The 11,915-nt window shown below is 36.6% G+C and overlaps 1 protein-coding gene across 1 annotated transcript in view; it reads right to left on the bottom strand.

The window, feature by feature from the left end:
• The window catches only part of LOC106516077 (sodium- and chloride-dependent GABA transporter 2), a 14,603-nt gene extending 11,646 nt beyond the window's left edge, over positions 1-2,957 (bottom strand). The window contains exons 1-6 of the mRNA XM_014006258.1: positions 2,649-2,957; positions 2,187-2,321; positions 1,871-2,011; positions 1,719-1,797; positions 1,521-1,653; positions 1,317-1,451 (exon numbers count right to left, since the gene is read on the bottom strand). Of these exons, the coding sequence (XP_013861712.1) occupies positions 1,317-1,451; positions 1,521-1,653; positions 1,719-1,797; positions 1,871-2,011; positions 2,187-2,321; positions 2,649-2,949 (924 nt within the window). The 5' untranslated portion in view covers positions 2,950-2,957. The remainder of the gene's footprint in view (positions 1-1,316; positions 1,452-1,520; positions 1,654-1,718; positions 1,798-1,870; positions 2,012-2,186; positions 2,322-2,648) is intronic.
• Positions 2,958-11,915: the final 8,958 nt, after the last annotated feature.

Below are 11,915 nucleotides of genomic sequence, written 5' to 3'. Positions count from 1 at the left end.
TGACAGAGAGGAGAAGGTTGAAATGACTCAGCCTGTAACTGAAAATATGAATGGAGGACCTCATTTTAGCTTGTTAGTTTGTCGCGCTAGCACCGAGCTATTTAACGTCAGCGCTAGAGCAAAGACTAACAGGCTAAGCTGAGGTTCTTCTTCCATGAAGCAGCTCTGTTGTCCTCCATCCATATTTTCAGTTCCAGGCTGAGTCGTTTCTACTTTCTCCTCTCTGTCAACGCTCTCTGGTTTCATTTAAAAGAGTCGATCATCAGATATTGTCCAAGATTAACCTTCAGCGTGGATATAGCTCACTAGCAGCCTCGCACCGAGGACCTATCCATGTCATCATTTACCCAGAATGCTTTGCGTGTAATTAAAAAGGCATCTCCGTGTTAAAATATATTTTTAAAAATTATAAAAACTAAACAGCCTACAGTATTTTTACAGTCTTTATTTTACAATTAAAATATATGTTTATCAAATAAAGTCTAATGTTACAACTAATCGGGGATCCCTTAAAAGGGATACCRTGACCAATTAATGTTTTAGCTCCTTGAAAATAAAGCAAATACATTTTAACATAAACTCAAGCCATTCTGTTGTAACTTAATGTAGACATATGCTTTTAAATCCTTCCTTTTCACATTTAAATCACTCAGTTGSTGTCTATATAAAGATGAACTGCAATGCTCTTTGTGGTAACCTTACAAGCTCCTCTTTTCTGAGGTTTGTCTGAGATCAGCTCGTTTTGATGCTGTCTCTTCCAGACYRGTGCATTCTAGTTTGACAGAGAGGTTTAAGACTATACAGCAGCACAGAAACTTTTTAAATTTTAAATAATTAAAAAATGTCAACCACTGAAGACTTGTCCATCCTGCTTTAGATGTTGGAGCCAGAGTCTGACCCAGAGTGAGAGGAGAATGATGACGATGAAATTGTAGTTTGTAAGTCAATGCCTTATATTCTGTCATAAAATACTTTGATGTCATTTTTCAGAAAACGTCATATAGAATAGAGAAAACTGAACAGGTTGAAAACTATGATCCAAGCAGAATATAAAGATATCTATGCAACACCAGGAAAAACTMWATTCTAATTTTCTCCACTCCTAGAGACTCCAAGTACACAACAAACAGAACAGCAGTCAAAAATATTAGTCATCTGTTTGGTCTAACAGTTTCCTACCAGGGTCATTATTGTCTTTGCTCATTGTTACAGTAAAAAGTGGGGTACCAGACAGCTCCACCAAAACAATGAAAAAAGAAGAATGCAACTTTTAAGAGACCAGGCTTACAATATGAGAAACAGCTGCATTGTAATACCTCTGGGTCAATGAGGCGAGATGGATCTGGGTAGAGGTAGAAAAGAACTCCATCTTTGGCTCCCGGTAATGTAAGACCTCGAACCAGCAACACTGCCAAAATCACATATGGAAAAGTGGCAGTGAAGTACACCACCTAATGCAGAAAAGAGAGCAGTTACCCTGAAGTCAGATGTTAAAGTTTAATATTGGGATTGCACCGTACCTTTCCTGCAGACTTGACTCCMTTCCAGACACAGAAATAACACAACACCCAGACCAAAAGTAGACAGATGGCCAAGTCCCAACGAACACTTCCAATCTTCTCAATTCCATCYGACAGCCCCAATATTCTTCTCCTGTAACAACGTCTAATGAGTAACAAACACCAAAACAAGGTGATGATTTAATTAATGATACCTACTCCCAAAACTCTACGACTGAAGACGTGGAATTCCTGTACAGTGGGGACGTTTTATTGCGGCCATACTCGAAACATGCATCTTCCATGAAAAAAAGATGACAGGATGAACAAAGAAAACACAAGACATGTCAAAGATCCTGAACGTTTGGTACCTGTGTTCCAGCTGTTGTTACAGCTCACCCATGGAAGCTCACTCCTGGCTGAAGAAAACAGGTATAGAAGAGTCCAAGCCAGTATGATGATGTAATACATCCCAGTGTACAAAACAACCACTTGGCTTCCATAGCCCAAGCCTGTAGAAAGGTAGTTATGTAAAAGCATTTTACAATGATGGCAAATACCATAACTGTGAATGAAACGATCCAAATTTCATAATTTTAAGATTAAACCAGTTCAAAAAGAACAAATATGAGGCACTTCCTATGAACTACTGGGTCCAAACATTTTTACACGAGGTTTACAACCTACCTTCAAAAAGGGGACAGATTTTCCTCCAACATGTTATCCCACCTTGACTGGTGAACTGACCCAACGACGTCTCAAGAAAGAAGAGCGGGATGCCGCAGGTGAACAAAAACAAAACATAGGGAATAAAGAAAACCCCTTAAAAACAAACATATTATAGATTATTAATTTCACCAATGTCAGCACACAGATTATATAGCTTTTAAAAAAAGTGAACTTTTTTATTTGTTTTTTTTTTTTTTTTTTAACATTTTAGAACTTTTGAAGAGCTCAAATTAAGAGCTTTTACTCTTGGTTTTGGAAGGTACTCATCAATGGGTTTTAAGGTTCACTTAACTGAGAAACTGCTGCAGTACACAATTTAGTGTAGACCAAAGCCTTTTATTAAGACCTTAAAAAGTTATGTCAGCTAAGTTTACCTGAAGAAAAAAATTCTAAAGAAAACACAGCAGTGGAAAATTTTACCTCCTCCATTTTTGTAGCAGAGGTAAGGAAACCTCCAAACATTTCCCAGACCAACAATGTGTCCCGCCACCGCCAAGATGTACTCCATCTTAGAGGCCCACTGGTCCCTGACATGAGTTTCTGGTTCAGGTCTGTTCTCAGGGTCCTGGTCCCGTCTTACTTGGAGGTTTTGGTTTTTGTTCATTTTAATCTTAGAAAAGATTGAACCAGTGTTTGTCAGAGCATAATGATAATGTGTATAAGCACACACCATATACTGTACATCAGGGGTCCCCAAACCTTTTTCCTGTAAGGGCCACATAACTTTTCCCTTCTCTGGTGGGGGGCCGGAGTCCGTTTGTAACAGAAAAAGTGTGACTATTGCAGGAGTGCCTAAATGTAAAAAATTACTGTTTTCCAGAAAGCACAATCAAATAACTCTCTCTGGGATCTTCACAGTGTGTATTCTGCTGAGCTAACAGTCCACTTTTTAGCTTTGAGAGTTTGTTTGCTCACATTTGGCCTTGAAGCTATCATACTTGTCTTTGTGACGGGATTCATAGTGTCGCCGCAGATTGTATTCTCTGAATACCACCACCGCCTCTTGACAGATGAACAAAAAAATAATCGTTTGTCCACTGCAGCTTAAATGTCCTGCATTCTGAGTCAATTTTTCTCTTACCTAATCTTTTCGCCATTATTCTGTTCTCTCTTTGAGAGGGGCGGGTTTAGGATTTTTTTTTCTGGGGGTTGCCAGATAGGAGCACAGACCGCAGAAGGGTGGAACAGAATATCATGTTATATGCGTTTATGTATGAAATAGTTACTAACTAATAATAATTAATAATGAAAATAGTTCATAAGGAACATTTTACTGCAAAAGTCCAACTTTATAATCAAATATAAATGCATATAAATGAAAAAAAACTAAATGCTCTCTGGTATTGTTCTGGGGGTCAGACCAAATGGGGAGGCGCCCACGGGCCGTAGTTTGGGGACCACTGATATACATGTTTATTTAATTACATTGTTTCTAAATAAGGATTAAATTTGTCATTTCACTGTTTTCTTTAAACAAATCTGGTCTTTGTTCTCTTTTGTTCAGAAATAATACCAGAAAAAATGAGGATTTTTTAAAGTTGTTTTGTTAATAGAATATGTTATAATTTTTTTTTACAATAAATTTTAAAAAATTTGATTGAGGTTTTTTATAAATAAAATAAATTTAAAAAGGAGCAAAGCAGGACAATCCAATCAGGCATTTTGTAACTTACCTGTACATTAAAAAATATTACTGCAGTTAAAAAATAACAAGCAATGCATATAAATAGTTACAAAACCATTTAAACCAAACAAATCAGTCACTAAATAAATAAATAACATTATTAAGAAAAGATTTGTGTTTTACCGTGTGAGCAGATCAGGGTTTTTTTTCCCCTGTGAAATCTCGTCTTCTGAAACAGGACACCTGCTCCTTTAGTGAAGGGGAACACAGCAGGTTTCTGTAGGAGTGGTCAGAACCGGTATTTTTCTAAGAACCAATAGATTCCTGTTTTACACAGTCACAATCTGGTACAGCTATCTTTATGGGGACCTGGCATTGACTTCCATTATTTTCTGCAGCCTATCCCTGACCACCAACCCTAATTAACCTTACAGGTACCTACCTGACCCTAAAACTAACCTAAACTCAATTCACAGCATGGTCCTAAACCCAACCCCCAACCCACCATTGAACATTTAGGACTAATCCTGGACTCTCAGCTTAACTTTACAACTTGTTTTTAAAGAATTTCTAAGATGATGAAGACTTATAACTGTTTTGAAATAATAAGAAACTGTTAGGTTGTTTTTGTTTGTTTGCTTTTCAAATATGCTTTTTATTCATCTTAGGTTTGACTGTATGTTTTCAGACCTAAGAATCATCATACAAAATCAAACTGATCACCCGCCAAGGGTTTTCTCTCCAAACTTTTTGAAGTTTTGATGTCATGGCCAGATGCTCCGATTGTTGATGCTTATTTAGAAATATATAAACCTCAGGAGAATGTGTACACATTGTGTGCTTGTTCTGATAAGAAGTCACCTGAAAAGCTTAGAATATAAACTTATCCAAACATCACCAAGAATCATCAGGGTGGGATGACTTTTAGAGAACAGTTCTGACAAAAGGTGGTCATTAAGAGAGGGGGTCCATTATACTCATCAAAGTAACACCAAAGTTCTTTATTTTACTGTTTAGTTAATTTTCTTTGTGGCATTTTGTTTTGCTGCTCTCTCAGCCTTTTATTTTATAATTAAAATCTTTATTTTTATGAAACATGACCTCATGTTAGCCTCATGCATAGATGTGGTTGTCTTAAGCTCTGTTTTAGACCTTTATTTAAAAGTTAAACAGACCCAAGAAACAGATAAATACATTCAACAGGTGCATTTAGTGGTTTTGCGTTGTTACAGAGCTGTAAATTCACTGTCTTTACAATGTTAATGTCATGTCATTCATGCAAAAAGAGACAATCTGATCTGAAATAAAACACGGAGTCTCTGTAAAAAGGAAAACTGTCGATTTCACCGACACAGATTGTTTCAGCTTTTTGTAGTATGTCTTGTTCTGTGGTTTCTAAGACTCTAAATTTGTTGTGTTTCTAATGTGCATTCATTCTGAGAAGGTTTTTAGGAAACTGTTCAAATCCAGACAACAGCTGTGCACAAATAAACACATGACTGAGCCTGGTGGAACAAAAGAGGCATCTTACAGTAAAAAAATAAAAAATAAAAAATAAATGAACCACACAGCAAACTGTAAATTTAAAGAAAAACAATAAAGTGCAGCAGTTTAAGTTTGCAAAATAAAATCAGTGGTACACTGACTTCTATCAGTCCTACTAATTTGGTATTTAAAATAATAATGATAATAATGTAACAGGACACAAAATGAAAATATGTACACTATACTGTCTGACAAATGTAAAAATCTTTGTCAAAATGTTTGCAATACAATACATTACATTAAAAATTATTTCTAAAACTGAAGTTCATCTGCTAACCCTGTAGGGATATAAATCCACATTATTTCAAATCGTGCATATTCTAACTATTTCTTATCGATATCAGAGACAAATTCAAAATATAAATAAAAAGTTAAATACATTGATGACCACAAGAGGTCAGTATTTAGCACAGTTTTGTTTAGGTGCCCATTTATATTATTTAAAACACTTTAGTTTTTTCAATGATTTCTCGTTTTTAATTGTTTTGTGAAAATAAATTAACCCTGCAGCCCAGTGTAGTGCCAATTCACAAGTGAATTATTTTTGACAGCTCCAGAACAGTGAAACATTAGGCTAATTTATGTGTCTTATAGCAACATCATTGCACCAGTTAGAAATATGTAACAGTGTAAACTCAGACAACAACTGTGTTCCAATAACCACAAAACCCTGTTCAGTCTCAGATAAGTTGGTCAAAGATGATTCATTTACCACTCTTATAATGATTTATCCAACATGCGTATCTAGTGTGATACCTGCAGGGTCTTTAGTCACAGATACACRAGCAGAAATCAACCCAGGCAGGAACTGGGGTGAAATGGAAAATCACGGAGTGAAAACCAAAGGACCAATTGGACAACAAGATGCATCAGAGTAAGCAGAAAAAAAAAGATTGAGTTTTAATTTAATGATGCTTGTTTTTAGGGTCTGCTAACTTTGTGATTCATCAGTCATTTCATACATTTAGCTCAGGTATAAAAGCTTTCTAAAACTGTAACAGAAAGTGAAAATGTGAATATAATTTTTCAAAAGATATGCTCTTTCTGAAGTAGAATCTGTTGACGTGTAGATTTGTGTCAAGGAACAGAGCAGAACATGGGGCTGTTTTTGCAGACTTCGTTTCAAGATMTTTTGTAGAGTAGCCTATTCTTTATGTGATTTCCAATTAGAGGAAGAATAGAAATGGGTTGCGATAAGAATATTTCATATATTTTTTTAATGATTGGTCCTAAATTTTGGAAACTTGAATGAATATTCGTGGAACTACTGGCATAAACCAAACTAAATTTGAGTTCCATAGCAGCCCATGTTGTCTTTGTTTGAACTCACGTAATTCATTTTAAAAATGTCAGATGCTCAGTAAGAGAAAAGCAAGTTGAGCAGACCCAGATCTTACAAACTCTTCAACCTTTCAGTTACACTTTCATCATTGGAGGGGCTTTCTGACATGTATCCTGTAAGTTAATGTCAGTCTGCATCTCAGGTTCTAAAGTGCATCTGTTCTGTTACATTTTCATTTAATTAAACAAATTTCTAACTCAACACATTGATAAAATGCTGAGAAAGGCTTGTGTTTTAACCCAACAGCTGTCCTTGACCTCAGTTTTAGACTTGAGGACAGAGATGTAATTTTGACCCAAGCTCAGCGAGATAGTTTTAGGTTTTTTATTTATTTTTTTTGGCGCAGTAAGTGGTAAGTTGTTGGATTGAATGATTAAAAATCCTGTTAGCATATGACCAGACCCCACCTTTCAGACGGCGGGTCACCTGTCTGCAGTTTACCATAAACTGGGACAAAGTGGCTTCATAGTGAGCTGCTGCTGAACTCTGCAGCTGGTCTCTGCTGGTTCTGTTGATGTTACAGGATTAACCATTTTTATAGCCGAGCCAGCTGATTACATAGCAAACTATTCATTTTCTAAACTGGCAGTCTTTGTGTCCATTTAGACGTGCCTGTCCTTGTTTTTTTTTCTGTTTTGAATTCTTGTTTTTTTTGTTTTTAATCAACCTTTTAAATTTATATCAGAGCTTTTTCAGCCAATTTCCTGTCATTTGTTCCTATTCTCTGCCTTTTCAGAAAAAAAAACTGAGCTGCAGATTCTCTTTCAAGCAACATTTAGTTACTGTTGTCACATATTTAGAAGTTGACGTTTGTCTATGTGTATTGAACATGAAGTTTGCATTGTTTAAATCCACTTTTAAGTTACAAATATATGTGAGCGTTATGACATTTTATTACACTTTCTCAAGTTTTTCCACACTGGTGTGATTATTTCACTCCTACATCTCCTCATGGTTCCAGATCTGTGACTTGGAAAGGGAGAGTGTGTGTTTTTCTGTCCTGTCTCCAACAGCGCAGGATYGGATGTTCCACCAGAGTCAGGTCACCAGGGTCTCAGACCATCGTCTTCCTCRGCTGAAAACCATGTTTTCAAACTGCACTAAGTCTTCAACTCTCAGGGGAAAAAAAGTTTTGAACATGCATTTAATTGTGAAGCATTTTCAAAATATTATTCGTTTTCATTCGTTTTAATAACTTGTTTAAATATTTGAGTTCTGCAAGATTTTGAAGGCTTGTTATGTGATCTGTAGAGCAGCACTGACATGATCTCAGAATGACTTTAAATGGAGATGTAAACATGTAGGGCTAGATTTATGTTTTCATACTGTGATCATCATAAACAAAATATGTTTAACAGAGTTGTTTGCACCAGAAGGATGTGTCATCTGTGCCCCCATGCAATCTGAAAACAATGTTAGATAAACTATATGAGAATTGAAATGCAAGAACAAAGGCTTCGTCAGGTCAGGCAGAGTTGGATTTTTATTCAATCATGAACGTTTTCCACACAAAAAGATCCAACATCTGTTAAATATATTTTTTAACGTTTAAAGTTAACATTTAGTAAAACTTTGCTGTAAGAACAGTGAGCTAATAGTGACAAATATGTTACTGAAATTTTTTAACGTTTACACTCGGCGGCCCATAAATGTGAATGTCTGAATAATCCCATCACAATGACTTTTTAACAAATGTGTTGAAAATTAAATATTAAATATCTAACCAAAGTGTTTAAATCTAAATGTAAAAGTTAAATCTTAAATGTTTAAGTAAATACCTACATATAAAAGACAAAGCTTATGTCGTTTTCCAGTGCCAGAAAAAAAAACCTCTTTCGATTCCTTCAGTGACCACGCTTAAATAGAGCAGGTACGTGTGTATAAATATCTGGGAATATTGACTGATGACTCCCTTACTTTTAAGCCCCATGTGGAGAAACTGGTGAAGAGGCTCAGACTAAAACTAGGCTTTTATTTTAGAAATAAGTTGTGCTTTTCTTTTAATGTGAAAAAGCAACTAGTGGAGGCTACCTTTTTACCACTGTTGGATTATGGAGATATTTTGTATATGAACACATCTGCTAAATGTCTTCAGATGATTGACACTGTTTATCACGCCTCTTTGACGTTCATTACTAACTACATCACTGTGAGTTGTACTCAAGGGTAGAATGGCCTGCTCTGRCCACCAGAAGGCTCTGYCATYRGTATRCATTCATATACAAGGCAATATGTGGRCTTCTTCCCTCCTACATTTGTACTTTGATTGAAAAAAGGCACTGTCTCTTACTCCATCCGCTCTCAAGACTTTTTGATGCTTTCTGTTCCATTTGCTCGGACTGAATTGGGAAGAAAGGCTTTTATCCATTCTGCACCTTCTACATGGAATACATTGCAGAAAGACTGGAAACTGTCTGAGTTGATTTCACTGAGTACTTTTAAATCAAAACTGAAAGGTCTTGAAACTGACTCCATAACTTGCACTTATTGTTTTTAATTTTTTTTATTTAAAATTTTCAATGTTTTTCTATTTGATGTTTTAAAATTTGTTTTAAGACGTGAAACTGTGTGCTGCATTTACTGCTGCTGCTGCCAATCTTGGCCAAGTCTCTCTGGAAAAAGAGGTTTTTAATCTCAATGGGACTTCCTGGTTAAATAAAGGTTATAAATAAATAAAAATACATATTTACATAGGTATTTTTGGAGTGGAATGCAGCCTTTGCTGTTGGTTCTCGGTTCATGTTGTGATGTCAACATCATCCTGAGACAATAGCTAATGCTAGCGCTCCAGTGCAGCTACAGCTTCCCTACAAATCATCAAACCTGCAGTTATGGCAGGTGTCCGAGCTGCACTTCAAATTGCTGGACCACAGGAACCAATATTGTTTTTTATGAACATACTTTGAATTTAGATTTTTTAATATTGTCTTTGGCAGTGTTGATGATGATGTCATAAGCAAAGACTGCGTTCCATTCCAAAATACCTAAAGATGAACTTCAACATTTACCTTCAACATTTAAGATTTAACTTTTACATTTAGGTTTAAACATTTATGGTTTAATATTTAAATATTTTTTAGGCGTTTATATTAAACATTTAGTTAAAAGTACTAAATTTAAGAATTCAATTCAGTTTCAATTCTGATTATTTATATAGCTACAACATACGTTGTCTCAGGGCACTGTACATAAAAAGAGCAATCTAAAGAAGAAACCAGCAGATTGTGTTGAATCACTTCATCACAGTCTCCCATCCTGAGCAAACGGTGGAGAGGAAAAACTCCCTGCTAATCAGGAAGAAACCTCCAGCAGAACCAGGCTCAGGACAGGTGGCCATCTGCCTCAACCGGCTGGTTGAGGGACAGGAAAGAGACACAGGTAAACACAGAAGAACTGGTTCAGGTGCACCTACTTCTGGAAAAGAGACAATAAGAAAAAACATGTTATTGATAGAAATAATTACAATAAACATGTAGAGAAGAGAGACTAAACGCAACAGCAGAGTGAGGAAATGTGCTCAGTTTGTGCTCCAGCAGTCTAAGTCTACAGCAGCAGAAATGAAGAATAATTCAGGAAACCTAAGTCTAACTATAGGATTTTTCAAAAAGGAAAGTCTTCAGTYTAATCTTAAAAGTAGACAGAGTGTCAGCCTCATGGACAGAAACTGGAAGTTGGTTCYACAAGAGAGGAGCTTGATAACTGAAAGCTCTGCCTCCCATTCTACTTTTAGAAACTCGAGGAGCGAAGTGCTCTGTTAGGAAAGTATGGAACAATAAGATGTTTAATATATGATGGAAGAATGAACAGTAAGCTAAATAACAAAATGTTAGTGGAAAGTTTTTAACACTCAAAGAGTGAGCTCAAGCGTTTTTTTTTTAACACTTAATTTTACACTTGGCGCYTCATACACATTGGACAGTTATTGCCAAAAGAAGGAACCTCCATTAGATTATCTATAAATGCATGCAAACTGATAATTTTGTCATTTTCTCTCACATGAAAAATGCTAGCAATTTTGAAAATGGTTTGGCCAGCTTGAGTAAAAACAGTGACCCTGATTAAATGAAGCCAGCAGAAAAAGATTTATTGGAGCTGCCATGTTGTGTTTTTGGGTCCACTGTGCAGTTTGAAATGTGGRGCTTTAAGTCCCGCCTACTCCCCTGTGCATAATCAAGGTGTCACATCACATGACCTGGACCATACCACAATAAGGTTGACAGTGATTTGTGAATCGCTGTGCTTATAGTGATCAGGCTCTCTAGCAGCTAATAACATTAAATTTACCACAATTTGTAGCATTCGAAGTGCATAGCAATGTGTTCACCAACCCAGGCTGGACTGTACAAACTGGGATACAAAGTGACAGAGTGTAAATGAAGAATACTGCAGCTGTCACCACTACTATTACATGAGGAAGCCTTGTTTTTTCATCTTAGAACACAGAAATAATTATTTTAACAGATGAATCTGTCTGACCTAAAGCTTATAACTTTTTTAAAGACAAAGATATATTAAGTGGTATTTAAAATCTTTTATTTTTAAAGAGTTTGTCAAATTCACTAGTAAATGCTCATTTTGACAACGCTGTCATTTGGTTTGAATGACATGTCAATGTTAATTGGTCTTYATGTGTAAAGACACATGCATTTTGCATCCATATGTCCCCTCCTTTTTTCTCTGTGGGACCATGTAGTCTGGTGCAACAGTCCCCGCCTTTTTAGTTTTAGTGCCTCATTCAAGTAGGGGTCTCTGCAGATGAGTGGGCGTGTCACAAGGAAAGGCGATTCTAAAGCGACCCACCTGATTTGACGGACTTTGTTAAAGGGACACACCTGACTGGACAAGCAAAAAAGGGGCGATACCGTACGGCACCACCTGATTGGACAAGAACAAAAGGGGCGTTACTGTACGGCACCACTTTTATCTGGAGAACCCTACTTGGGTCACATTTCTCCTGTTAGTGTTGGGGTCAGGGTCAGGCTGTAAAGAGATCAAGCAGGATCTAAGGATACCGTCATGAAGGCCTTGTAGCCCACAGTGTTTGTTGTTTAGACACGCCTACTCTTGTGACACGCCCACTTTGATTCCGCAGATAACCTCTTCTTTCCTCATTCAGAAACAGTCCTACCCCCTCCTCTCCTCTCTCTGCCCTGCATGCTTCTCTCCAGCTCTGCCT

The sequence above is a fragment of the Austrofundulus limnaeus genome, unplaced genomic scaffold, assembly GCF_001266775.1.
Source record: "Austrofundulus limnaeus strain Quisiro unplaced genomic scaffold, Austrofundulus_limnaeus-1.0 Scaffold35, whole genome shotgun sequence".
NCBI classification, from domain to species: domain Eukaryota; kingdom Metazoa; phylum Chordata; class Actinopteri; order Cyprinodontiformes; family Rivulidae; genus Austrofundulus; species Austrofundulus limnaeus.
Note: the sequence above shows the minus strand (reverse complement) of the source record. Positions and strands in the feature narration are given on the sequence as shown.